At 38.2% G+C, this 27,861-nt stretch overlaps 1 protein-coding gene across 5 annotated transcripts in view; it reads right to left on the bottom strand.

Moving 5' to 3' along the window:
* SH3RF1 (SH3 domain containing ring finger 1) overlaps positions 1-27,861 on the bottom strand; it is a 193,809-nt gene that overhangs the window by 51,861 nt on the left and 114,087 nt on the right. For all 5 annotated transcript variants that reach the window (XM_017507549.2, XM_017507546.2, XM_017507550.2 and 2 more), the window contains exons 3-4: positions 16,537-16,812; positions 15,609-15,704 (exon numbers count right to left, since the gene is read on the bottom strand). In XM_017507549.2, coding sequence (XP_017363038.1) covers positions 15,609-15,704; positions 16,537-16,812 — 372 coding nt within the window. The remainder of the gene's footprint in view (positions 1-15,608; positions 15,705-16,536; positions 16,813-27,861) is intronic.

Here is a 27,861-nt window from a genome sequence, read left to right as displayed (position 1 = left end):
AAAGCTAGAAATTAGGCTTATGTAAAACCTCCTGAGTTTACATCTTAACTAATTTAAAAAAAAAACACTCATAAAAGTCATGGGGATCACAGTAGTTGGTGATCTCTGATCAGGGAAGAAATAATAGAGAAGAAAACAGCAGGTGTAAGAAGAAAAGCAAAAGGCCCTCAGAATCTCAGAATCTACAAGAAAGAAGACCTTGCAAAGTTTCCCAGGCCAACCAAGGACCCAGAAATGAAAAAGGCACAGAGTTTCAGGGAGATTAAGAATAGTGTACTCAACCCAGCAATCCCCCTACCGGGTATATACCCAAAGGAAAAGAAATCATTTTATTAAAAAGACACCTGTACTTGTATGTTTATTGCAGTACTATTCACAATAGCGAAGTCATGAAGTCAAATTCAGTGTCCATCAATGGTCTACCAGATAAAGAAAATGTGGTATATATGCATCACAGGATATCATCCAGACATAAAAAAGAAAGCAATAATTTCTTTTGCAGCAACATGGATAAAGCTTTAGGTCATTATCCTAAGTGAAATCACTTAGAAAATCAAATGCTGCACTTTCCCACTTAGAAGTGGACATAAAGATAGAAATAATAGACACTGAAGACTCCAAAAGTGGGAAGATGAGCAGGGGTGGGGGTGATGGTTGAAAATCTACTTATTGGGTCCGACGTTCACCATGTGAGTGATGGGTACATTAAAAGCCCAACTTCACCAATATGTATGTAATACCACTGCAACAAATCTGTACACGTGCCCTCTGAATCTGCAATTAAAAAATGTATTTTTGAAACAGAATAGTGGTAGATGTTATTGAGAGGACAAAATGACAAAAACAAGAGCTAAGAAAAGGCAGTTTGTAGCAAACAGGAGAAAAGTTTCAGAGACCAGAAGGGACAAAGGCTAATCTGGAAACCATTATTCTCAGCAAACTGACACAAGAACAGAAAGCCAAACACCGCATGTTCTCACTCATAGGTGGGGTGTTGAACAGTGAGAACACGTGGACTCAGGGAGAGGAGCATCACACACTGGGGGCAGTTGGCGGGGGGCGGGGAGGGAGGGGAGGGTGGGAAGGGATAACATGGGGAGAAATGCCAGATATAGTATGCACCTCAAGTAAAATAAATAAATAAATAAGAAAGCAGAGACGGCGAGCAGGGATAAGCGACTCTCCTGAGAATTTTAGCAGAAGAAAAGAGGTAGAATCATAATTTGAGGGGAATGCAGTCAAGGAATAGGTTTTTGGGGAGAGTAAAAAGCTGATCATTTTCCTATATTAAAGGATAGCCAGGGGAAAAGGAATAACTGATACATGAAACAGTAAAGATACAGATGTGACCAAGTTCCTGGAGGACTAAAGGCCTGGGTGAAGAAGACAGCAACCACAAATGAAGAGAAACACTTCCCAACTGTAAACAGGGAATGTGCATACAAATTTAAAATTCAACCCTGAAAACTAAGGCTAAAAAGGTACAAATACCTATTGCTTCCAAGCAACAGACGTACAGTCTAATCATGGGGCTAGGGACAGAGACCAATGGATAATTTTTAAATTGGTCTCAGTTCACTTCACTGTGTTTACTGGATCTGATAATACATGAAGTTTTATACATATGTTTTGTTCTATTTTGCATTTGTTCACTGAATGCACACCATAAATCAGAAATGTCTGTTAGTCAAAAGCATCATTCCAATGACAAATTTTATTTTCCACAACCTGATTACCAGATGTAGGGATACTATAAAAGAAATATACATGTATCTCAGGAGGTTATGAACATGGAATTGTCATTAATTCTAAGCAAAAATTTGTCAATGTGAAATGACACACTGACAGAAATTCCAGAGTGATGTGTAATCAGTTAATAAATCAGTGAACATGTGTTTTCCCTGCCCTGGATGCTTAAAGCATGTGTGGATGTGTATGGAGGGCAGGGAGGAGGGTGGTGATCACCAAGAAGGTATCTGGCACAGAAAGAGAATACTGTACCAAGGATACTGACCATCATGACTTTGCACGTTTGTTTGAGATCTTCCTTCTTCTCAACATATAAAGACATTTTTGCCCCACAAATATGTGAAGCCTACCAGGCACATTACCACTAAACTTTGTCATAAAAAGTAATGTTGTTTTATAACACTTAGGAAAAAAACCCTCCTAAAACATTCCATTTCACTCTAGAGAAGCCTGTTCCCATTGATGTAATAAAGATGCTTCTGTTCGAGCCATTTCTATGCCACACATGCACATACATGCTGGACCAGTACAGAATATTCATTCAGTCTGTTTTACTCAATATAAGACATAACACTTGATGAATTAAAACAAACCTATTTTGCTTATTAAAGCTTTAGTTACTAGAAAAATTTAGAGCATCTATAACAACAACAAAATATTTAAGTAATAAAAAAATTAAAAGCTGAAAAGACATTAAAATATTATGATTTTGATTAGTTTTTTATTTTTCTTATAAAAAAGGCAACCTCAGATATTTAAAATTGTTGAGTAGTGACTAATTTCTGAAAATTAACCTTTTAGGTATTAGAACATGAAATATTTCATAATGAATTATGAAACATTAAAATGCCCTACACACTTTTTAAGCAAAACCGGATAATAACAATGATTCTAACCCACCATTAGGAATGCTAGTTATTGAATGTGCTCTGAGATTAGGGCAGGGCAGAAGTCTAGGGAAGCAATGAACTGCTGGGTGGAGACCACAATTTCCCTTCTCAATCCCTGGCTCTGTGTCCCCTGAACAAGACATTTCTCTATAAAATGGTAAAAATAATTAAATTATGGATTAGCTACTACAGCATTTATTAGATAGTCATAAAAACTGATGTTCAGTAGTATTACAATTATATGAAGAGGCAAAATCATGTGTAATATCATTAAAGCATAAGGAAAAAGAATGGAAGGCTATTTACCAAAATTATACGCGACGAGACAGGATTATTCATTTCCTTTCGAGACTTTCTGGAATATAATTATATTGCAGAAATAAAATCATTAAAAATATTCTTTACATAAGATATGGCTCTCAAGAAACAGAGGAAAATAATAAATCATCAACAAACCTAACTACACTCTTAGCATGTGCCAGCCAAGTAAGAATGGTACAAACGGGGTACTGTGGAAGTTCAAAGCCAGGAGAGGGGGCTTTTTTGGTTCTGTTTCACAGAATTTGTTTAGTTGCATTTAAAAATTAGAAAAGAAAGGCTCAGTGAGAAATGACAGTATTTATTTGGACCTTGAAGGTGAGCTTTCTATTCAGACAAAGAAATATCCTTGATGAGCTGTAAAGACAGCAATTACAGAGTATGTTTTCCAGGAGTGATCAGTAAACTTAGCTAGGGCCCTGGGTACACGCAGGAAAATACGGCAGTGTTAAAGAATTTGGCAATTCTTTAGGGTGTCATTGTGGACCTTAGATACCAGTTGGTGATTAGCCTAGGGCTCTGATTAAGGCTATGCAGGAAATCTGCATTTTTACATTCTATGAAACTACCTGGAGTACTGGAAGCTGTCCATTCATGCAGTGAGAACTCCATAAACATTAACTGATCTTTACAATCTCAGCTCTCTCAATGTTTTCCTGATGGAAAACAAAAAGAAAGTCTTAAATTAGAAAGAGGCCTCTGAATAATAGATAAAGCATAAACTATCCTAAATAAAGTTCTTTACCTAATCTAAACAACTCCTTTTTAGATTGAGTCTCTAGCTATATTTATTAAGCAGCTGTTCCTGGAGCTCAGAGACTTGCCTTTCCCTTTAGAACTTCAGGAGCCAGTGTTCATTTTTCCTTCTATCATTGTGGCAGAAAGAAAAGCAATAATTACTTATATCAAGCAGAGAGCATTCAGAAGATATAAAAACCTACACCATGGGACATAGCCTACAGTGCTTAAAAGAAAAAGGCAGATCCAATGTATTCAGTCAATCAGAATTAAGGATGAAAGTATGATGCTAAGCCACAGAGTAATTCTCCCTTACTTACTTTTCAGCAATGTCCTTAAATTTCACTTACAAAAATGTATTTACTTCAGGTTTGAAGGGGAAATCTGGATGCTAAACAACACAGTAATTCCCTCTTCCCAACTTCCCCACAATCGCCCTACATTTCTTTTATAAACAATGATTTAACTTTTTAATTTTAAAGGAAAAGAATACATCTAAAGGAAAAAAATATATCCAAAAGTATAAATGACACTATCTTTTTATATAGTTCAATCAACTCTTTGATTATTAGATCAAAAGCTATTATTGCACCCTTCTGCTATCATTATTCTCAAGAGGGAAAGGCTTTTAGTTAAAAAATAAAGTTAGCATTGTTATTCTTAGCTCCTCCAAGGGTCACCTTGGCAACTTCAAACTATGTATCTAAACTTCCACTTCTTATTCTTTGGAACACAGACATTATCTTCCAGTTTTCTCACTCCCTAGAAGAGGAAGCTAGTACCCCCACCTTTAAGGCCACTTGTGCTCCCTGAGCCCTACACATTTGATTTTCCATTGTTAAAGCTGACAACACATTCTATTCCGTAGCCAGAGGAATGTCTCCCATGATTTGTCTATGGGTTGATTCTAGAAGTTGAATACAACTAATCACTCCAAATTGTACCCTTTAAATATGTGTAGTTTATTATATGTAACTTATGTCAATAAATTTATTTTAAAAATAAGGATCCTTGACAATAAAGCTATCCTACCTTAGCTCAAAGCAAGCCAAAGGAGTCATTGCAAACTAGAGAAAATTCATCTTAGAATCAGGGAGTTTTGTTTTTGTTTTTGTTTTTTTGAAATGGAATCTGGCACTGTTGCCCAGGCTATAGTGTAGTGGTGCAATTGCAACTCACTGCAGTCTCTGCCTCCCAGGTTCAAGCAATTCTCCTGCCTCAGCCTCCTGAGTAACTGGGACTACAGGCATGTGCCACCATGCCCAGCTAATTTTTTTGTATTTTTAGTAGAGACAGGTTTTCACAATGTTGGCCAAGATGGTCTGGATCTCCTGACCTCATGATCTGCCTGCCTCGGCCTCCCAAAGTGCTGGGATTATAGGCGTGAGCCACTGTGCCTGGCCAGAATCACGGAGTATTTTTTTCTTAACATTTTCTTTATTTAATTGACAAATAAAAATTGTATATTTTTGTCATGTGTAAGATGATGTTTTAAAACATATATACATTGTGGAATGGCTAAATTGAGCAATTCACATATGCATTACCTCACATAGGTATCATTTTTGTGGTAAGAACACTTAAAATCCACTCTCAGCACTTTTCAAGAATATAATAATATACTATTATTAACTATAGTCACCCATGGACCTCTTGAACTTACTCCTCCTACATAACTAAAATTTTTATATCCTTTGACCTACCCTACCCCCAGGGGGCAGTCTTCTACATGCATATTCCGGCCCCACATCTGAGGAATGGAGGACCGGCCGTAGTACACCATTTTATGCAAGGGATTGTGCATCCACAGATTTAGAAACCANTTTTTTTTTTTTTTTTTTTTTTTTTTAAAGGAAAGCTAGAAATTAGGCTTATGTAAAACCTCCTGAGTTTACATCTTAACTAATTTAAAAAAAAAACACTCATAAAAGTCATGGGGATCACAGTAGTTGGTGATCTCTGATCAGGGAAGAAATAATAGAGAAGAAAACAGCAGGTGTAAGAAGAAAAGCAAAAGGCCCTCAGAATCTCAGAATCTACAAGAAAGAAGACCTTGCAAAGTTTCCCAGGCCAACCAAGGACCCAGAAATGAAAAAGGCACAGAGTTTCAGGGAGATTAAGAATAGTGTACTCAACCCAGCAATCCCCCTACCGGGTATATACCCAAAGGAAAAGAAATCATTTTATTAAAAAGACACCTGTACTTGTATGTTTATTGCAGTACTATTCACAATAGCGAAGTCATGAAGTCAAATTCAGTGTCCATCAATGGTCTACCAGATAAAGAAAATGTGGTATATATGCATCACAGGATATCATCCAGACATAAAAAAGAAAGCAATAATTTCTTTTGCAGCAACATGGATAAAGCTTTAGGTCATTATCCTAAGTGAAATCACTTAGAAAATCAAATGCTGCACTTTCCCACTTAGAAGTGGACATAAAGATAGAAATAATAGACACTGAAGACTCCAAAAGTGGGAAGATGAGCAGGGGTGGGGGTGATGGTTGAAAATCTACTTATTGGGTCCGACGTTCACCATGTGAGTGATGGGTACATTAAAAGCCCAACTTCACCAATATGTATGTAATACCACTGCAACAAATCTGTACACGTGCCCTCTGAATCTGCAATTAAAAAATGTATTTTTGAAACAGAATAGTGGTAGATGTTATTGAGAGGACAAAATGACAAAAACAAGAGCTAAGAAAAGGCAGTTTGTAGCAAACAGGAGAAAAGTTTCAGAGACCAGAAGGGACAAAGGCTAATCTGGAAACCATTATTCTCAGCAAACTGACACAAGAACAGAAAGCCAAACACCGCATGTTCTCACTCATAGGTGGGGTGTTGAACAGTGAGAACACGTGGACTCAGGGAGAGGAGCATCACACACTGGGGGCAGTTGGCGGGGGGCGGGGAGGGAGGGGAGGGTGGGAAGGGATAACATGGGGAGAAATGCCAGATATAGTATGCACCTCAAGTAAAATAAATAAATAAATAAGAAAGCAGAGACGGCGAGCAGGGATAAGCGACTCTCCTGAGAATTTTAGCAGAAGAAAAGAGGTAGAATCATAATTTGAGGGGAATGCAGTCAAGGAATAGGTTTTTGGGGAGAGTAAAAAGCTGATCATTTTCCTATATTAAAGGATAGCCAGGGGAAAAGGAATAACTGATACATGAAACAGTAAAGATACAGATGTGACCAAGTTCCTGGAGGACTAAAGGCCTGGGTGAAGAAGACAGCAACCACAAATGAAGAGAAACACTTCCCAACTGTAAACAGGGAATGTGCATACAAATTTAAAATTCAACCCTGAAAACTAAGGCTAAAAAGGTACAAATACCTATTGCTTCCAAGCAACAGACGTACAGTCTAATCATGGGGCTAGGGACAGAGACCAATGGATAATTTTTAAATTGGTCTCAGTTCACTTCACTGTGTTTACTGGATCTGATAATACATGAAGTTTTATACATATGTTTTGTTCTATTTTGCATTTGTTCACTGAATGCACACCATAAATCAGAAATGTCTGTTAGTCAAAAGCATCATTCCAATGACAAATTTTATTTTCCACAACCTGATTACCAGATGTAGGGATACTATAAAAGAAATATACATGTATCTCAGGAGGTTATGAACATGGAATTGTCATTAATTCTAAGCAAAAATTTGTCAATGTGAAATGACACACTGACAGAAATTCCAGAGTGATGTGTAATCAGTTAATAAATCAGTGAACATGTGTTTTCCCTGCCCTGGATGCTTAAAGCATGTGTGGATGTGTATGGAGGGCAGGGAGGAGGGTGGTGATCACCAAGAAGGTATCTGGCACAGAAAGAGAATACTGTACCAAGGATACTGACCATCATGACTTTGCACGTTTGTTTGAGATCTTCCTTCTTCTCAACATATAAAGACATTTTTGCCCCACAAATATGTGAAGCCTACCAGGCACATTACCACTAAACTTTGTCATAAAAAGTAATGTTGTTTTATAACACTTAGGAAAAAAACCCTCCTAAAACATTCCATTTCACTCTAGAGAAGCCTGTTCCCATTGATGTAATAAAGATGCTTCTGTTCGAGCCATTTCTATGCCACACATGCACATACATGCTGGACCAGTACAGAATATTCATTCAGTCTGTTTTACTCAATATAAGACATAACACTTGATGAATTAAAACAAACCTATTTTGCTTATTAAAGCTTTAGTTACTAGAAAAATTTAGAGCATCTATAACAACAACAAAATATTTAAGTAATAAAAAAATTAAAAGCTGAAAAGACATTAAAATATTATGATTTTGATTAGTTTTTTATTTTTCTTATAAAAAAGGCAACCTCAGATATTTAAAATTGTTGAGTAGTGACTAATTTCTGAAAATTAACCTTTTAGGTATTAGAACATGAAATATTTCATAATGAATTATGAAACATTAAAATGCCCTACACACTTTTTAAGCAAAACCGGATAATAACAATGATTCTAACCCACCATTAGGAATGCTAGTTATTGAATGTGCTCTGAGATTAGGGCAGGGCAGAAGTCTAGGGAAGCAATGAACTGCTGGGTGGAGACCACAATTTCCCTTCTCAATCCCTGGCTCTGTGTCCCCTGAACAAGACATTTCTCTATAAAATGGTAAAAATAATTAAATTATGGATTAGCTACTACAGCATTTATTAGATAGTCATAAAAACTGATGTTCAGTAGTATTACAATTATATGAAGAGGCAAAATCATGTGTAATATCATTAAAGCATAAGGAAAAAGAATGGAAGGCTATTTACCAAAATTATACGCGACGAGACAGGATTATTCATTTCCTTTCGAGACTTTCTGGAATATAATTATATTGCAGAAATAAAATCATTAAAAATATTCTTTACATAAGATATGGCTCTCAAGAAACAGAGGAAAATAATAAATCATCAACAAACCTAACTACACTCTTAGCATGTGCCAGCCAAGTAAGAATGGTACAAACGGGGTACTGTGGAAGTTCAAAGCCAGGAGAGGGGGCTTTTTTGGTTCTGTTTCACAGAATTTGTTTAGTTGCATTTAAAAATTAGAAAAGAAAGGCTCAGTGAGAAATGACAGTATTTATTTGGACCTTGAAGGTGAGCTTTCTATTCAGACAAAGAAATATCCTTGATGAGCTGTAAAGACAGCAATTACAGAGTATGTTTTCCAGGAGTGATCAGTAAACTTAGCTAGGGCCCTGGGTACACGCAGGAAAATACGGCAGTGTTAAAGAATTTGGCAATTCTTTAGGGTGTCATTGTGGACCTTAGATACCAGTTGGTGATTAGCCTAGGGCTCTGATTAAGGCTATGCAGGAAATCTGCATTTTTACATTCTATGAAACTACCTGGAGTACTGGAAGCTGTCCATTCATGCAGTGAGAACTCCATAAACATTAACTGATCTTTACAATCTCAGCTCTCTCAATGTTTTCCTGATGGAAAACAAAAAGAAAGTCTTAAATTAGAAAGAGGCCTCTGAATAATAGATAAAGCATAAACTATCCTAAATAAAGTTCTTTACCTAATCTAAACAACTCCTTTTTAGATTGAGTCTCTAGCTATATTTATTAAGCAGCTGTTCCTGGAGCTCAGAGACTTGCCTTTCCCTTTAGAACTTCAGGAGCCAGTGTTCATTTTTCCTTCTATCATTGTGGCAGAAAGAAAAGCAATAATTACTTATATCAAGCAGAGAGCATTCAGAAGATATAAAAACCTACACCATGGGACATAGCCTACAGTGCTTAAAAGAAAAAGGCAGATCCAATGTATTCAGTCAATCAGAATTAAGGATGAAAGTATGATGCTAAGCCACAGAGTAATTCTCCCTTACTTACTTTTCAGCAATGTCCTTAAATTTCACTTACAAAAATGTATTTACTTCAGGTTTGAAGGGGAAATCTGGATGCTAAACAACACAGTAATTCCCTCTTCCCAACTTCCCCACAATCGCCCTACATTTCTTTTATAAACAATGATTTAACTTTTTAATTTTAAAGGAAAAGAATACATCTAAAGGAAAAAAATATATCCAAAAGTATAAATGACACTATCTTTTTATATAGTTCAATCAACTCTTTGATTATTAGATCAAAAGCTATTATTGCACCCTTCTGCTATCATTATTCTCAAGAGGGAAAGGCTTTTAGTTAAAAAATAAAGTTAGCATTGTTATTCTTAGCTCCTCCAAGGGTCACCTTGGCAACTTCAAACTATGTATCTAAACTTCCACTTCTTATTCTTTGGAACACAGACATTATCTTCCAGTTTTCTCACTCCCTAGAAGAGGAAGCTAGTACCCCCACCTTTAAGGCCACTTGTGCTCCCTGAGCCCTACACATTTGATTTTCCATTGTTAAAGCTGACAACACATTCTATTCCGTAGCCAGAGGAATGTCTCCCATGATTTGTCTATGGGTTGATTCTAGAAGTTGAATACAACTAATCACTCCAAATTGTACCCTTTAAATATGTGTAGTTTATTATATGTAACTTATGTCAATAAATTTATTTTAAAAATAAGGATCCTTGACAATAAAGCTATCCTACCTTAGCTCAAAGCAAGCCAAAGGAGTCATTGCAAACTAGAGAAAATTCATCTTAGAATCAGGGAGTTTTGTTTTTGTTTTTGTTTTTTTGAAATGGAATCTGGCACTGTTGCCCAGGCTATAGTGTAGTGGTGCAATTGCAACTCACTGCAGTCTCTGCCTCCCAGGTTCAAGCAATTCTCCTGCCTCAGCCTCCTGAGTAACTGGGACTACAGGCATGTGCCACCATGCCCAGCTAATTTTTTTGTATTTTTAGTAGAGACAGGTTTTCACAATGTTGGCCAAGATGGTCTGGATCTCCTGACCTCATGATCTGCCTGCCTCGGCCTCCCAAAGTGCTGGGATTATAGGCGTGAGCCACTGTGCCTGGCCAGAATCACGGAGTATTTTTTTCTTAACATTTTCTTTATTTAATTGACAAATAAAAATTGTATATTTTTGTCATGTGTAAGATGATGTTTTAAAACATATATACATTGTGGAATGGCTAAATTGAGCAATTCACATATGCATTACCTCACATAGGTATCATTTTTGTGGTAAGAACACTTAAAATCCACTCTCAGCACTTTTCAAGAATATAATAATATACTATTATTAACTATAGTCACCCATGGACCTCTTGAACTTACTCCTCCTACATAACTAAAATTTTTATATCCTTTGACCTACCCTACCCCCAGGGGGCAGCCCTCCACATGCATATTCCGGCCCCACATCTGAGGAATGGAGGACCGGCCGTAGTACACCATTTTATGCAAGGGATTGTGCATCCACAGATTTAGAAACCATGAGGAATCCCGAAACAAACCCCTGTGGATACTGAGGGACAACTGTATTTAAGAAATAAATAACCAGTAGACATTACAAGATCTAATCCATAGAGTATCACTACCATTATTTTAATTTGGGAAAATTCTAAACCAGGTACAACCAAATAATAGCCTAGATTAAAAAAACAAAACAAAACAAAACAAAAAAACAGGAAAAAAGCTTGCACTAAGGTCACACAGAGCAGCTGGCTCTGAAGAAGGTAATGTCCTGATGTAACACCCAAGATAAACCAATGATAAAATATATGCATAGGCAATGAATGATGGGAGTATTAGCTGAAAAATGTAAAAGTGAGCAAAATCTAGGTTTGTTTTTGGTTTAGAACCTTTCATTATAAAAATTCATATGTTGCTCATTCCTTTAACCAATATTTATTGAAAGCCTACTATGGGCTGTGCAAGGATCCTGGGGAACTGGCCCTTGGGAGTTTGAATTCAAATGGGGAAATGGAGGGTGAGGGGACAGCTAGTAGCCACATCAACAAATAACTGGAAATACAGAGAAAAAAGTGCTAATAATTTCTAGGGCCAATAATAACAATGGTGATAATGATCACAGCCATCACTGACACTGCTCTTACTGGTGCCAGGTACTATTCTTAAGTATCACTGGAACTTATTATTTTACAAATGAAGAGCCAGGCCCAAAGTCACTCAGATAATTACTGGTAGAGCCAAGACTTGAATCCTGGCCATCCAGAGTCCAAACTTTCTCCCACTATGGCACCACTATGTGTTTGAGGTAAAGCAAATGAGGAGCAGCGACTCCTTTAGATGAGGCGAGGGAAAGTCTGTCAGAAGAGGTGACAGCTGACATGAGATCTAAAGAAATGAGAAATGCAGCCCTTATTTCTGGCAGTAACTACCTAGTAAGAACAGCTGTCTATGAAGCCATTCCAACTTCAGGCCTTCTGTATATTACCTTTTATCATCTGTAGCAGAGGAGCAAGTTGCTAAATAACTTTTTTGGTGTTGAAAAACTGCGTGAGTGATATTTCAAACAAATGACCAGGAGTCAAAGTAAAATGAGAAACTTAATAAAAATTTATGGTTCACTGTAAGCCTACACTACACAATTATGTTTGGAAAGCATCCAAAATTCCATATTCAGCACTTATTTCATTCAAATTTTTTGCTTGCTAAGAATCATGTCATCCAAACTTGAATGAATGAGTCAGCTCCAAATTCATGGGGTTAAAATTTTTCCTCCTATTTTACAGAAAACTAGTGTTTCTGAACAAAGAAAGAAGCAGATAACAAATTTATTTTTTTAAACTGTATTCAGTCCTTAAAAAAATACACTCTTTTATACATATCCTGGCATGGTGTCTTCAAGGACTGCTTTTAACCTTTACTATTTTCCAGCTTACACAAATGAAGAAAGGACCTGTCTAAATTGAATAAAACCCATAACCTCTAAGGGTTGACCAAAGAGAGGTCTGAAAGAAATCTCCAGAGGGGAAGGGTGAATGTGATCAAAGCAAGAGAACCCTTACCCTTATCTTAAGAGCTCAACAAGGACTCCAAGGCACTGAATTCAGGACCATTTTATATAGCCATTCTTTCCCCTCCTCAGTCTCCCAACCAGACTCTCCTCCATTCAAGCCTTGAAGAATTTTGTGTTCTACTTTATTAAGCAAAGTGTTCTGCATTATTAAAACGAGATTTGTTTGCAGGTCACTATACCACCACCACTATTTTACCATCTTACTCCAGTGCATGTAGAGATAACAGTCCATAGTCACAGGATGCTGAGGAAGAAAAGGATAGTTGAGGACAGAAAGGGAGGGTCAACTATTCCAGTAGCATGTCTCACCACCTCAGTCCTCTCTTTATCTCCCTCCAGTGCTTAGCTCCTTTCAGTTTACCTGCCTCCTAATTCCACAGCTCCACATTTGAACCTGTGACCCAGAGATTCTACTCCAGGTCCACAATCCTACCCCAAGGCCCATCCTGTGCAGACTTTCTGCCACAGGCAAGTTCCTTGGGCATTTCCATTACCTAAGTCAGCCAGCAGAAGTCAAGGGGAGATCCAGCTTCTGTCACTACATATGGTAATTAAGTTCTTTTATTTGATTATTACCAGGCTCTGGTATGCTCTGGGTGATGGTCTAATCTGAGCTCCAAACCACCATGCATAAGACATTGTAGTGTCAGACCCTTGGCGATACATCACCTCGTTCAATCTTCTCAAAATTTCTGAGGGATAACAGTTTTTGTTATCCCTGTACAAAAAGAGCAAAACACCTAAGACTGATGGAGACTTAAATGTCTGTTTATAAGATATAAGGGAATTATTTACCAGTGAATTTTTGTGATGCAGCCCAAACAATACTGGGATTGTTTGGCCCCCTGAAGTGGAGCAAATATGAATAGGTTTACAGAGCTAGAGACGGATCATTACTCAAGAAAAAGCCAGTTTTTAATTGCTACAGTTTGCTTTACCACAGCTAAGAATGCCCTGTAAGACAATCTACTTTACTGAAATACTTGAATTTCAGTAGGTTACCATTGAAATCTGCCTCCACTTTATTGCCCTAAGGGCTAAACCAGGTGCCACTAATCCCTAGATACTTTGCTCCCTCTACCAGGAAGTTCAATTCTTGATGGCTTGACATCAAAGAAATGTTCATAGGCTTTTAAAGATAGACAATTTGTTTACCACATCTCAAATGGCAAGATTCTGGTTCAAGTGAGGAAAATGCTCATGTGAAAGAAAAGAAGCAGAAGAATGAAAGTACTTTCCACTGGGGCAGAAGTTTATCTTTCCAACTTAAGTCAGAGTAAATAATCCTAATGAGTCAAGTGACTTGAAGTGACTCTGGACTTGCCATGGGTGGATCTTTTACGCCTATCTGCACAATTCCATACCTGCCCAATAACAAAAATATAGTAATCCCTTTTCATGCATCACAAACCAAGTATCAGCATGTAATATTGACAATACCCAACAAGTAAAGACAGGCTTTCATTACTAAACCTGTGCTTACCCATGATCTTCAGTGTAACTGTTCAAAGACTTGGAAGTGCTTGTAGTTTTCCATGACCCACAGAATATGTATGTAATGTACAGGAAGGACTGCCTGTGAGTTAAGGGTTATTTATTTTTTTCTGTTGTTTGCTTTCAAAGGAGGAAAAAATATTTCAATAAACAGGAACATCTGAAGGGTATGGATAAAATTCAAGACCCATACATGGTCTGAATTACTTTCCCATGGAAATACAGTAGTCAAACTGATTTTTTATGAAAACGTTGGCAATCTCACTGTCTATGGAGGAAATTGAGTGCTGGCTACAATGTTATAATTTGTCATTTCAGTTTTCAAAATCATGCCAAAACAAATGCCTCAGATAAAAAGATGGCAAAATAAGTGACAGTGGTTTTTCATTTTCACATGGTTAAGATACGTGCTTTGATATTTTAAACAACCGGATTACTTTCAATTCCCCAAACAATCTTGTGCTCTCTCTTACTTTTTGGCTTTTGCACATGCTGGTCTCCCTGTCTGGATGTTCCTCCTGCCATAAAATACAGCATTTCCATTTCTCTTGGTTAACCCCTATGTATCCATCACACAGATATTTACTAAGACCTCACTTCTTACCAGGAGACTTCCAGTGGCTTCAACGGACCTTGAATGGTTGTCTGGGCCACACTTCATTCTTTCAAAATGCCTTGAGTTTTATTTTCAGCAAGAAATTCTTATTCCAAAGGACACTTAGTTTATGATACATGATGTAATGAAAGCCTACTATAAATTGTAACTCCTTTGTTCATGTTCAGCTGGTATTATTCTTTAAAATAAAGCCATGTATGTACCTATGCAACAATCCTGCATGTTCTTTACATGTACCCCAGAACCTAAAATACAATAAAATATATATATATTAAATAATAATAATAATACAACGATGTGACTTTACACATACCTTCTAAAAAGACTTTACTGTGTCAGGCTTGGCCACAAGCTTTCCAAGCAAAACTGCTTTAAAAAGGGAGAGAGGGATAAGCAGTTGCTGGGATGGGATGGAGGCACATTCACTGACTTGTTTAACAAATGTTTATTGAAGCCCTGCTTTGTGAATCACTATTCTGGTTCTGCTGATGCAGCAAGTAACAAAAAAAGTAAGTAAAAAATAAACAAATATACTTATTTCCATCTTACTTAAGAGCTTTATCAACTTTCCACTCCCACAAAACCCAGCAAATGGAATAAACAGGAAATAGTGTAGGTGACTGACAGTAAGCATACAGTGACATTTAACAAGACATAGGAATGCTTTTAGCAGGGAGAAAAAGTAAAGAGTTTCAAGTATCTCACTGACTTCAATAATTGTAGGATAGGATGTAGGCATTCTTCCTGATCTGTCCAGTGATCTGTAACAGGGCATTCCTGGTGCTTTTTGTTGTAAGGACTTCTCAGTACTCAAATTGCATAATTAAGGTTTAGTTAGTAAGCTGAATATTAACGCAGTACAAGTTTCCACAGATTAATTTACCTCAACATATGAAATTGGAAATATTCCTATCTTGTCTGCCAGCATTCCTTCAGCCCAGTTTTCATCCACTCTTCGGATCACAGTCAGAACATCATCCTGAAGAAACAGCAAATCATTAATCTACCTGATCATTAAGCTGTACCATTAAGCTTATCATTTAATTTTCCTTTTCAATAAAGAGATGCATGTTTTAAAGAGTACGTGAATAAAAATGCTATGACATCTCTTTAGTTCATGAATTAAATGTTTTCATGAATTAAATGGTAGCTACCAGTCCACCTGGTATCCTTTCCAACTGTTGTAAAGCTATGAACTCTATGCAATGGAGCTGGCTGCTAACTTTGTTAAGATCTACAAATTGCAACCTCAAATGCTACCTACCCTAGTCTCCCGAGTTTCTGTTTTAGATTGATTCTCAGGTGCTTCTCATTTTCTGAAAATAAACCAAACGCTTACTCAAAGGCACCTCCTACTGCCTTTCTTCACAAAAATCACAATATTCTTCTGAAAACTCCAAACCATTTTATCAATTCGGTAGATATATTCTTGTATGCTTTTAGGCAAAGAAATCTACATATAAAATAAGAAAGTAATGACATTTCATTTTGTTATTCATAATTCAGTACTTTAAAATCCCTGAGTGGTGGATACACTCTTTAAAGTGGCTTAGAAATAACTTCAGACTCTAAATATGAAAATGACACCATATAGAGCATCAACCAAAATAATCTTTCATATAAGAAATCTGTGTGCAAAATTACCTTCCTTGTGACTTAAAGGCTGCTTCTAGGCATTTTTAGAAGCACAGTGAAATAGTTCACACAAAACGATTGTATTGTTTCGCAAACGGCAACACAAGCTATATTCTCAGGTATCTGGGTACAGAGGTAGAGCTGGCAACCAGAAGACAAGTGCATCTGACTTTTACCTTTGCGAATGGAAGGCAATCTTTGTCTGCTTCCTTGTCTTTCACTTCAAAGTCATAAAGTGCTTTGCACTGAGGTGGGGGCTGAGGTAATGGTTTAATAATCTGCACAAAGTTGGTGGGGAAAAAGCCATGGATTCCATTGACTTCCCCATGGTACCAATTTTCATCCACTTGTCTTCGCAAAATGATGATGTCACCTTTGCTGAATTTCAGGTCTCCAGGCTCCTTGCCTTCGTAGTTGTATAATGCTTTGGCACATGGTAACTGAGGTATACCCTTTAAAAAGAAAAGAAGGATGAATTTTAATAAAATAATGGTCCTAAAATGTTGCTGAAAATATAGTTGCATTATCATTGTTTTAAAGTCAAGGTCAAATCCACACTGTACCCCTTGAAGAAAATCTCACACAAAAACCATATGTGTTACCAATAAATAAAAAATATAAAACAATTGTCCATAGTGAAATAACAATAGTATGACCTCCATGCACCAACCATGATTTAGCCTTCTATTCTTCCTTTCTTATTTTTTTATATATATTTTTTATTGTACTTTAGGTTCTGGTGTACATGTGCAGTTCATGCAGGATTGTTGCATAGGTACATATGTGGCAATGTGGTTTGCTGCTTCCATCCCCCATCACCTAACATTTCTCCCCATGCTATCCCTCCCCAACCTCCCTGCCCTCTGCTGTCCCCTAGTACCCCTCAATAAACACCAGTGTGTGATGCTCCCCTCCCTGTGTCCATGTGTTCTCATTGCTCAACACCCGCCTATGAGTGAGAACATGCAGGGTTTCATTTTCTGCTTTTGTGTCAGTTTGCTGAGAATGATAGTTTCCAGATTCATCCATGTCTCTACAAAGGACATGAACTCACCATTTTTCATGGCTGCATAGTATTCTATGGTGTATATGTACCACATTTTCCTTGTCCAGTCTACCATCAATGGGCATTTGGGTTGGTTCCAGGTCTTTGCTATTGTAAACAGTGCTGCAATGAACATACGTGTGCATGTGTCTTTATAACAGAACGATTTATAATCCTTTGGATATATATCCAGTAATGGGATTGCTGGGTCAAATGGAATTTCTATTTCTAGATCCTTGAGGAATTGCCACACTGTCTTTCACAATGGTCGAACTAATTTACACTCCAACCAACAGTGTAAAAGTGTTACTATTTCTCCACATCTTCTCCAGCATCTGTTGTCTCCTGATTTTTAATGATCGGCATTCTAACTGGCATGAGATAATATCTCAATGTGGTTTTGATTTGCATTTCTCTAATGACCAGTGATGGTGAGCATTTTTTCATGCGCTTGTTGGGCTCATATATGTCTTCTTTTATAAAGAGTCTGTTCATGTCCTTCACCCACTTTTGATTGCATTTGTTTTCTTCTTGTAAATCTGTTTTAGTTCTTTGTAGATTCTGGATTTTAGTCCTTTGTCAGATGGGTAGACTGCAAAAATTTTTTCCCATTCTGTTCATTGCCAGTTCGCTCTAATGACTGTTTCTTTTGCTATACAGAAGCTCTGGAGTTTAATTAGATCCCATTTGTCTATTTTGGCTTTTGTTGCCATTGCTTTTGGTGTTTTAGCCATGAAATCCTTACCTATGCCTATGTCCTGAATGGTTTTGCCTAGGTTTTCTTCTCGGGTTTTTATGGTGTTAGGTCTTATGATTAGATCTTTAATCCATCTGGAGTTAATTTTAGTTTAAGGTGTCAGGAAGAGGTCCACTTTCTGCTTTCTGCACATGGCTAGCCAGTTTTCCCAACAACATCTATTAAACAGGGAATCCTTTCCCCATTGCTTGTTTTTGTCAGGTTTGTCAAAGATCAGATGATTGTAGATGTTTGTGTTGCTTCTAAGGCCTCTGTTCTGTTCCATTGGTCTATGCCTCTGTTTTGATACTACCACCCTGCTGCTTTGATTACTATGGCCTTGCAGTATAGTTTGAAGTCAGGCAGCACAATGCCTCCAGCATTGTTCTTTTTGCTTAGGATTGTTTTGTCTATGCAGCCTCTCTTTTGGCTCCATATGAAGTTTGAAATGGCTTTTTCTAGTTCTGTGAAGGTCACTGGTAGCTTGATAGAGAGAGCATTGAATCTATAAATTACTTTGGGCAGTATGGCCATTTTCATGATATTAATTCTTCCCACCCATGAGCATGGAATGTTTTTCCATCTGTTTGTGTCCTCTCTTATTTCCTTGAGCAGTAGTTTATAGTTCTCCTGGAAGAGGTCCTTTACATTTTTTGTTAGTTGTATTTCTAGGTATTTTATTCTCTTTGTAGCAATTGTGAATGGGAGTTCGCTCTTGATTTGGCTGTTTGTCTGTTATTAGTGTATAGGAATGCTTGTGATTTCTGCACATTGATTTTGTATCCTGAGACTGTGCTCAAGTTGCTTGTCAGTTTAAGGAGATTTTGGGCTGAGACGATGGTGTCTTCTAAATGGACAGTCATGTTGTCTGCAAATAGAAACAATTTGACTTCCTCTTTTCATAATTGAATACCTTTATTTCTTTTTCTTTCCTGATTGCTCTGGCTAGAACTTCCAATACTATATTGAATAGGAGTGGTGAGACAGGACATTCTTGTCTTGTGCCATATTTCAAAAGGAATGCTTCCAGTTTTTGCCAGTTCAGTATGATATTGGCTATGGGTTTGTCATAAATAGCTTTTATTATTTTGTGATACGTTCCATCGATACCTAGTTTATTGAGGGTTTTTAGCATAAATGGCTGTCGAATTTTGACAAAGGCCTTCTCTGCATCTATTGAGATAATCATGTGGTTTTTGTCTTTGGTTCGTTTATGCGATGGATTACGTTAATAGGCTTGCGTATGTTGAACCAGCCTTGCATCGCCAGGATGAAGCCTACTTGATCATGATGAATAACCTTTTTGATTTGCTGTTGCATTCGGTTTGCCAGTATTTTATTGAAGATTTTTGCATCTATGTTCATGGATATTGACCTGAAGTTTTCTTTTTCAGTTGAGTCTCTGCCTGGTTTTGGTATCAGGATGATGTTGGTCTCATAAAATGAGTTGGTGAGGATTCCCTCATTTGTATTGTTTGGAATAGTTTCAGAAGGAATGGTGCCAGCTCCTCTTTGTATGTCTGGTAGAATTCAGCTGTAAACCCATCTGAATCTGGACTTTTTTTGGTTGGGAGGCTATCAATTGCTGCCTCAACTTCAGGCCTTGTTATTGGTCTATTCAGGGTTTCAACTTCTTCCTGGTTTAGGCTTGGGAGGGTGCAAGTGTCCAGGAATTTATCCATTTCTTTCAGATTTACTGGTTTGTGTGCATAGAAGTGTTTGTAGTAATTGCTGATAGTAGTTTGTTTCTGTGGAATTGGTGGTGATATCTCCTTTATCTTTTTTTATTGCATCTATTTGATTCTTCTCTCTTTTCTTTTTTATTAATCTGGCTAGTGGTCTATTTTGTTGATCTTTTCAAAAAACCAGCTCCTAGATTTGTTGATTTTTTTGAACGGTTTCTATCTCCTTTAGTTCTGCTGTGATCTTAGTTATTTCTTGTCTTCTGCTAGCTTTTGAGTTTTTTTGATCTTGTTCCTCCAGCTCTTTCAATTTTGACAATAGGGTGTTCAATTTAGATCTTTCCTTGCTCCACATGTGGGCATTTATTGCTATGAATTTCCCTCTAGACACTGCTTTAAATGTGTCACAGAGATTCTGATATGTTGTGTCTTCATTCTGATTGGTTTTGAAGAACAATTTTATTTCTGTCTTCATGTCATTGTTTATCCAGTCGACAATCAGGAGCCAGTTGTTCAGTTTCCATGAAATTGTGTGGTTTTGAGTCAGTTTCTTAATCCTGAGATCTAATTTGATTGCCCTGTAACAAGAGACTGCTTGTTATGATTTCCATTCTTTTGCATTTGCTGAGGAGTGATTTAAATCCAATTATGTGGTCGATTTTAGAGTAAGTGTGATGTGGTGCTGAGAAGAATGTATACTCTGTGGATTTGGGGTGGAGAGTTCTGTAAATGTCTATTATGTTTATTTGGTCCAGATCTGTGTTCACGTCCTGGATATCCTTGTTGATTTTCTGTCTCGTTGATTTGTCTAATATTGATAGTGGAGTGTTAAAGTCTCCCACTGTTATTGTGGAGGAGTCTAAGTCTCTTTTTAGGTTGTTAAGGACTTGCTTTATGTATCTGGGTGCTCCTTTATTGGGTGCATACATATTTAGAATAGTTAGGTCTTCTTGCTGTAATGATTTTTTTTATCATTATGTAATGCCCTTCTCTGTCTCTTTTGATTTTTGTTAGTTGAAAGTCCATTTTATCAGAGACTAGGATTACCACCCCTGCTTTTTTTTTGCTTTCCATTTGCTTGGTAAGTCTTCTTCCATCTCTTTGAGACTACGTGTGTCTTTGCATGTGAGATGGATTTCCTGAATATGGCACACCGGTGGTTCATGGCTTTTTATCCAATTTGCCAGTCTGTGTCTTTTGATTGGGGCATTTAATCCGTTTACATTTAATGTTAATATTGTTATGTGTGAATTTTATCCTGCCATTTTGTTACTGGTTGGTTGTTTTGCCCTTTGTTTGGCGTAATTTCTTCATTGTGCCATTTGGTTCTGTTTTGCAGTGGCTGGTACTGGTTTTTCCTTTCTGTGTTTAGTGCTTCCTTCAGGAGCTCTTGTAGGGTAGGTCTGGTAGTGATGAAATCTCTCAGCAACTGCTTGTCCATAAAGGATTTTATTTCTTCTTCACTTATGAAGCTTAGTTTGGCTGGATATGAAATTCTAGGTTGAAAGTTCTTTTCTTTAAGGATGTTGAATATTGGCCCCCACTCTCTTCTGGCTTGTAGGATTTCTGCTGAGAGATCCACTGTGAGTCTGATGGGCTTCCCTTTGGGGGTGTCCCGACCTTTCTCTCTGGCTGCCCTTAGCATTTTTTCCTTGGTTTCAACCCTGGTGAATGTGATGATTATGTGTCTTGGGGTTGCTCTTCTAGAGAGTATCATTGTGTTCTCCGTATTTCCTGTATTTGAATGTTGGTCTGTCTTGCTAGGTTGGGGAAATTCTCCTGGATAATATCCTGAAGAGTGTCTTCCAGCTTGGATTCATTCCCCTATCATCTTCCAGTACACCGATCAAATGTAAATTAGGTCTTTTCATATAATCCCATATTCCTTGGAGGCTTTGTTAATTTCTTTTCATTCTTTTTTCTCTTTTCTTGCCTTCTCATTTCATTGCATTGAGTTGATCGTCAGTCTCTGATATCCTTTCCTCTCCTTGATCAATTCAGCTACTGAAACTTGTGTATGCTTCTTGAAATTCTCGTGTTGTGTTTTTCAGCTCCATCAAGTCGTTTATGTTCTTCTCTAAGCTGTTTATTCTCATTAGCATTTCGTCTAACCTTTTCTCAAGGTTCTTAGTTTCTTTGCATTGGGTTAGAACATCTTCTTTTAGCTCAGAGAAGTTAGAAGGTTCAAAACCTTCTGAAGCCTGTTTCTGTCAATTCATCAGACTCATTCTCCATCCAGCTTTGTTCCCTTGCTGGTGAGGAGTTGCAATCCCTTGGAGGAGGAGAGTCGTTCTGGTTTTTAGTGTTTTCATCCTTTTTGTGCTGATTTCTTCCCATGTTCATGGATTCATCTACCTGTGGTCTTTGTAGTTGGTGACTGTTCGATGGCATCTCTGAGTGGATGTCCTTTTTGTTGATGTTGAAATTCTTTCTTTCTGTTTTTTAGTTTTCCTTCTAACAGTGAGGCACCTCTGCTGTATGACTGCTGGAGGTCCACTCCAGACCTTGCTTGTCTGGGGATTACCTGTGGCAGCTGCAGAACAGCAAGGGTTGCTGCCAGTTTCTTATTCTGTTATCTTTGTCCCAGAAGGGTACCTGCCAGATGTCAGCCTAAGCTCTTCTTTATATGTTGTCTCTTTGGATATATGGGAGTCAGGGAGCTGCTTGAGGAGACAGTCTGTCCCTTATAGGAGGTCAAGTGCTGAGCTGAGAGCTCTGTTGTTCTGTTCAGAGCTGCTGGGCAGGTACATTTAAGTCTGCTGCAGTGGAACTCATAACCACCTTTTTTCCAGGTGCTCTGTCCTGGGAAGGTGGGGCTTTATTTATAAGTTCCTGACGTGTAGCTGCCTTTTTTCAGAGATGCCCTGCCCAGCAAGGAGGTAGTCTAGTCACAGTCTGCCAGCAGAGGCGTTGCTGAGCTGCTGTGGGCTCTGCCAAGCTGCTGTTTGAACTTCCTTGCAGTTTTGTTTACAGAAGTACAGTTAGAACTGCCTCAGTCATGGCAGTCTGCCTTAGTAATGGTGGACTGCCTCAGTAAAGGTGGATTGCCTTGCTAATGCCAGACTGCCTTGGTAATGGCTGATACCCTTCCCCCAACCCAGATGGAACATCCTGGGTCCAGCTGCACTTGCTGTGAAGCTCTCAATCCAGAGCATTTCAGATTGTTGATGTTTGTTGGGGTGGGACCCACTGAGCCACATCACCTGGCTCCCTGTTTCAGCTCCCTTTTTTTCAGTTGAAAGGGCAGTTCTGTCTTCCAGGCATTCCAGGTGTGAGCTGCAACAGCTGCCCAGATTTGTGTGAGTTTTTGTGCGGAGACCCATGGTGCCAGCTGAAACAGCTGTGCTACAAACTCCTGGTGCTTTTCAGCCCAGGAATCTCCTGGTCTGTGGGCAGTAAAAACTCCTTTGGAAATGCAGTGATCACTCACCCTCTGCATTGTTCTCATTGGAAGCTGCACTCCAGAGCTGTTCCCATTCGGCCATCTTGGATTCCAACCAGCCTTCTATTCTTAATATTAACTTAGTAGGGGTTTTGCTTTGTGTCTTTGAGGTTTTTAGCAGATGAAAGCATGACTGCCAGGTCTGCCTTTCAAGAGCTTGTAAATTCAAGCTTAACTTCCTACATTAACTACTTTATTCATCAGGATAAATGATAAACACTGAGGAGAAAAATTTAAACCAAGCACAGTTTATTAATTTACTAACTGGTCTTAAATTTGGTTTTTGGGCAAATCTCTTCCCGACATTGCTTTTCTTTTTTCTTTTCTTTTTTTTTTTATAGACAGGGTTTCACCATGTTGGTCAGGCTGGTCTTGAACTCCCGACCTCAGGTGATCCGCCCGCCTTGACCTCCAAAGTGCTTGGATTACAGGTGTGAGCCATCCCGCCCAGCCCCTAATATTGCTTTTAATGTGGACAGTAGGTCTTACTCTTTCATGAGCTCAGTGAGTATTTAATGAGGGTCTATTCTGTGCATGAGTCTGGATACAGCAGGGAGTGAGACAGTCACAGTCCCTGCCCTCCCAAAGTTTATGATCTTAAGTGTATAGACATATGGTCTTTTACAATCTAAGATCATTCAACTTTGCTCTTTCCTGGAAGAGAATGCATTGTTAGGCTGATAAGAGATGAGGAATTTTGTGTGCATAACACCCAGTGCAATTTAATCATCAACTGATTAATGTGATACTTTTCAATGGCATTGGGGGTGCTGAATCTTTAGCATCAATTGTCACTTTAAGATCTTTGGCCTCTCTGGGCACTGCTATGTATCATTAATTCAGGAGATAATTGGCAAATCCAACATGTCTATAATAATTGCCTAAACAAAATCTTGTTTTTGGTGTCTTTACTTATTCATTCTACTTATTCACTCATCCAGAAAACATTTATCAAACTTTCACTTTTTTTTTTTTTTTTTAAAGGCAGAGTCTCGCTCTGTCACCCAGGCTGGAGGACAGTAACGCAATCTTGGCTCACTGCAACCTCCACCTCCAGGGTTCAAGTGATTCTAATGGCTCAGCCTCCCGAGTAACTGGGATTGTAGGCATGTGCCACCACGTCTGGCTCAGTTTTGTATTTTTAGAAGAGATGGGGTTTTACCATGTTGGTCAGGCTGGTCTTGAACTCCTGACCTCAAATGATCCACTCACATCAGCCTCCCATAGTGCTGGGATTATAGGCATGGGCCATCGCAGCTGGCCCAAGCTTTTACTTTTTACCAGGCAATGTGCTTGTGGTGACAACTTAAAGAGGAATAAGACAGTTCTTTTCTTAAAGGGTATTAGTAATAACTATAATACAGTTCAATAAATGCAATTCTAAAGATATGCACACCATTTATGGGGACAAAGAACATAGGTCTCTGGTGTTTGGTGAGTAGGAAAATGAAAGACTTCCTGGAGGAAATGACACATGAGCCAAGACTTAAAGGATGCACAAGAATTAGTTGGCAAGGCTGAAGTGAATGAATGAAAGAGAAAACTGAGGGCATTTCAAGCAGAGGAGACGGCACCAGCAAAGACATGGAGGGGAGAAGTCACATGTGCAGAGGGACTGAGGAGCATAGAGAATGCCATATTCCTGAATAAGAATGATGGCATAGAAATGAAAGGTAGACAGAGGCCAGTTTATGGAGGATCTTGTATAACGTATGAAAGCATTTTGATTGCTGTGTTCTTCTGACAACAATACGTCATTTACGTATGTTTAATACACAAATGGACTTCAGTCCCATGTGGTGGACAGATTGGTCTGGCATTAGTGTAGAACATAGACATGAGTGGGCAGGCAGGCAGACAGCCAGGTGCAAAGCACAGGCCTCAACTCATTGAATATTTTTTAAGTTTAATCTTTCCAATGAAGTAGAGCAATATAGTTATAGCATTACTTATATCATTGTCTGTCCCCCAACCTGTAAAAAGTGGATCAAAGTTTTATACCCTTGATGGCAACAGAACTTCATAACACTGTTTTCAAAAATTAGATTCATTTCTACTTAGAAACTTAGAGTCTGGACTACCTATAAGCCAAATTGTTTTGCTAAATATTTGTTTAGGAAGATTGATTATTGCTCTCAAAACGCTACTGGCAATCATCTTGCCTTGGCTTAGTCCACAGGGGTTGAGCCTTCCAGAAGTAATGCCACCCTCCTGTGCCCTCTGACTTTCAGACTCTGTCTTAAGATCTGGCCTCTGATGGCGCCACTCCTGTTATTCTGCCTTGACCTAATCTCGTAAGCAATTCTGCTGTGCCCAGAAAGGAAATGCCCACCAGGAACTCTGGCCATTCACAATGCTGTGTACTTTGGTTATATTACATTCGTGTCCAATTCTGGGGAAAGAAGAATTCCAATTTTTCTTTACCCTCACAGAAGGCTCATTATATTCCCCACTATATTATGTATTTCTTCAAGTCTAGTTATCACAGCTTAACAATATTTCCAAAAATAGGTCTGAGGAAATAATAGTAAAACACAGCAATCTCTAACAGTAAACAGCAATATCTCTACACACACACACACACACACACACACACACACACACACACACACACAGAGAGAGAGAGAGAGAGAGAGAGAGAGAGAGAGAGAGAGACAGAACTAGCAAGTACTATACTAAAACTCTTGTACAATAGCTAGAGATTGATCAGGCAGTATAGGGTACTGGCTGGAAGCACAACTCCACAGCCAGGTTGCAGGGTGTGAATCCCGCTTACTGGCTGTGTGATTTGTGGCAGCTTAACTCTCTGTGCCTCTTTCTTCATTTGGGTTGTTGCGAAGATTTAGTGAATTCATGTATATAAGCCACACCTTAAATGGCCCAGCAGGCAGTACATGCTACATGTGTGAACCATCATCATCGTCATCATTACCCAGTGTAAAAAGCCTCTTCACCAGTGAAATGGGGCACCTGACAATGTATTTGTCTCTCCACAGCTGGATGCTTTCCCTTTTAGATGAATTCACATAGCAATTACATTTTTAATACATATTCACTATATAACAATGCAAAGAATGTTCCTCCTAGGAAGTGTTCAGGATTTTGAAATGTGCATTTCTGAAGCACACATTTGTTTTCTGAGTAGAATCCATTCATCTTCTTGTTGAACAGAAGAAATTACAAATTCACTGACATGCACCGTTTAATAGGGGATGGCATTTTAGATGTGGCTGTAGTTCATCTTGACAGGGCTAATGTAAGGCATTGGAAGCCTGCATGAATTAATTGAAAATCCCATTACAAACTTGGTGACAAATAACTCTATTCACCATTATGGCCTGTTTTTTTTCCCCACCTCAATTAGCTCTGTTTGGCCTACTCTGTCCAAATCCATGCCAGCCAAATCCATGCACCAAGATACAGATGTAGCACTCTTAGAAACCAGTCTGAACTGCTCCTTGAAGAGATCTGTAAAATTCTAAATAACCTACAATATGGTTCTTTTGTGATATGCTGATGTGGGAACTGAAGGAATTTATTTCTTTACAGATCACTTCCACACACCAGTGGCCTAATGGACTTATTAACTTTTCCACAAAGCAAATTACGTGTTCCTAAAATCATCAAGTATTCTAATAGACCAATGGCAAGAAGAAAGCTTACTATGATAACAGTGATATACATTATGGTTAGCTTAGGGTTACATTTCCATGATGCAACTGAAAATTCATGAATGCACCCCAACTTGCTAAAGCTTGACTGCTAAGATTGTTTCAATGATTAATAACCACAAAAAAAAAATCATAAAGCTTATGACAGTCTAACCCATGGACAAACATTTGTGCATCTGGCTGTGTTTTTCTATGGTATTCTTTTTCAATTAAATTCTAAGAGGATAGAAAGCCAGTTTGGGTCAAGTTTCTGAAAAGAAGGTTTCCCACATTAAATAAAACGAATTCTACGCTGATTTAAAATCAAGCAAAGTTCAGTGATCTTTGAAAGACTTATTCCCGCACAGGCTGCAGATGATTAAGGATAAACGGTTAAACGACTTGGAAAAGCAATAAAAGAACACATTTTTCTTTTGCAACATCTGAAAGATAAAGCCAAAACAAATGGTCTGATAGCCTAGGACTACTCTTTGGATAAAATATGTCCAGAGCCCACGGAGGCACTGCCCTCCCATTCATCTCCTTCGAAAGGTCTGAGAGTCGTGTCATCATTGGGCCCTCTGCCCTCCAAGCCTTCTGCAGGCTTTCCAAACTGCTGCTTTTCTTCTGTATCCTCTCATCAGGCCAACGCCCCCAAGGATCCACAGAGCTTACATTTCACTTGGAGACTTTCACTTGGCTACACATGAAAGGGAGGCTTAAAAGGAGAGAAAGCCAAAGAGAAACCGACTCTGTGGTCTAACCTTGGGTTTGCGGCTATCATTCACACTGCCAGCTTTATCAAAAAGCTTGGCAATTTACACAGGCAAAAAATTACAACAATTCTGTGTCTAAAAAAAAATACGTATGATAGTGGACCAGCTTTACATTTCAAATAACTTTTGTTTCCAAATCATACATACAGGTTATCTTATAAGATATTAAA

The sequence above is a fragment of the Cebus imitator genome, unplaced genomic scaffold (assembly GCF_001604975.1).
Source record: "Cebus imitator isolate Cc_AM_T3 unplaced genomic scaffold, Cebus_imitator-1.0 Scaffold378, whole genome shotgun sequence".
Classification (NCBI taxonomy): domain Eukaryota; kingdom Metazoa; phylum Chordata; class Mammalia; order Primates; family Cebidae; genus Cebus; species Cebus imitator.
This window is presented reverse-complemented; position numbering and strand designations above follow the sequence as displayed.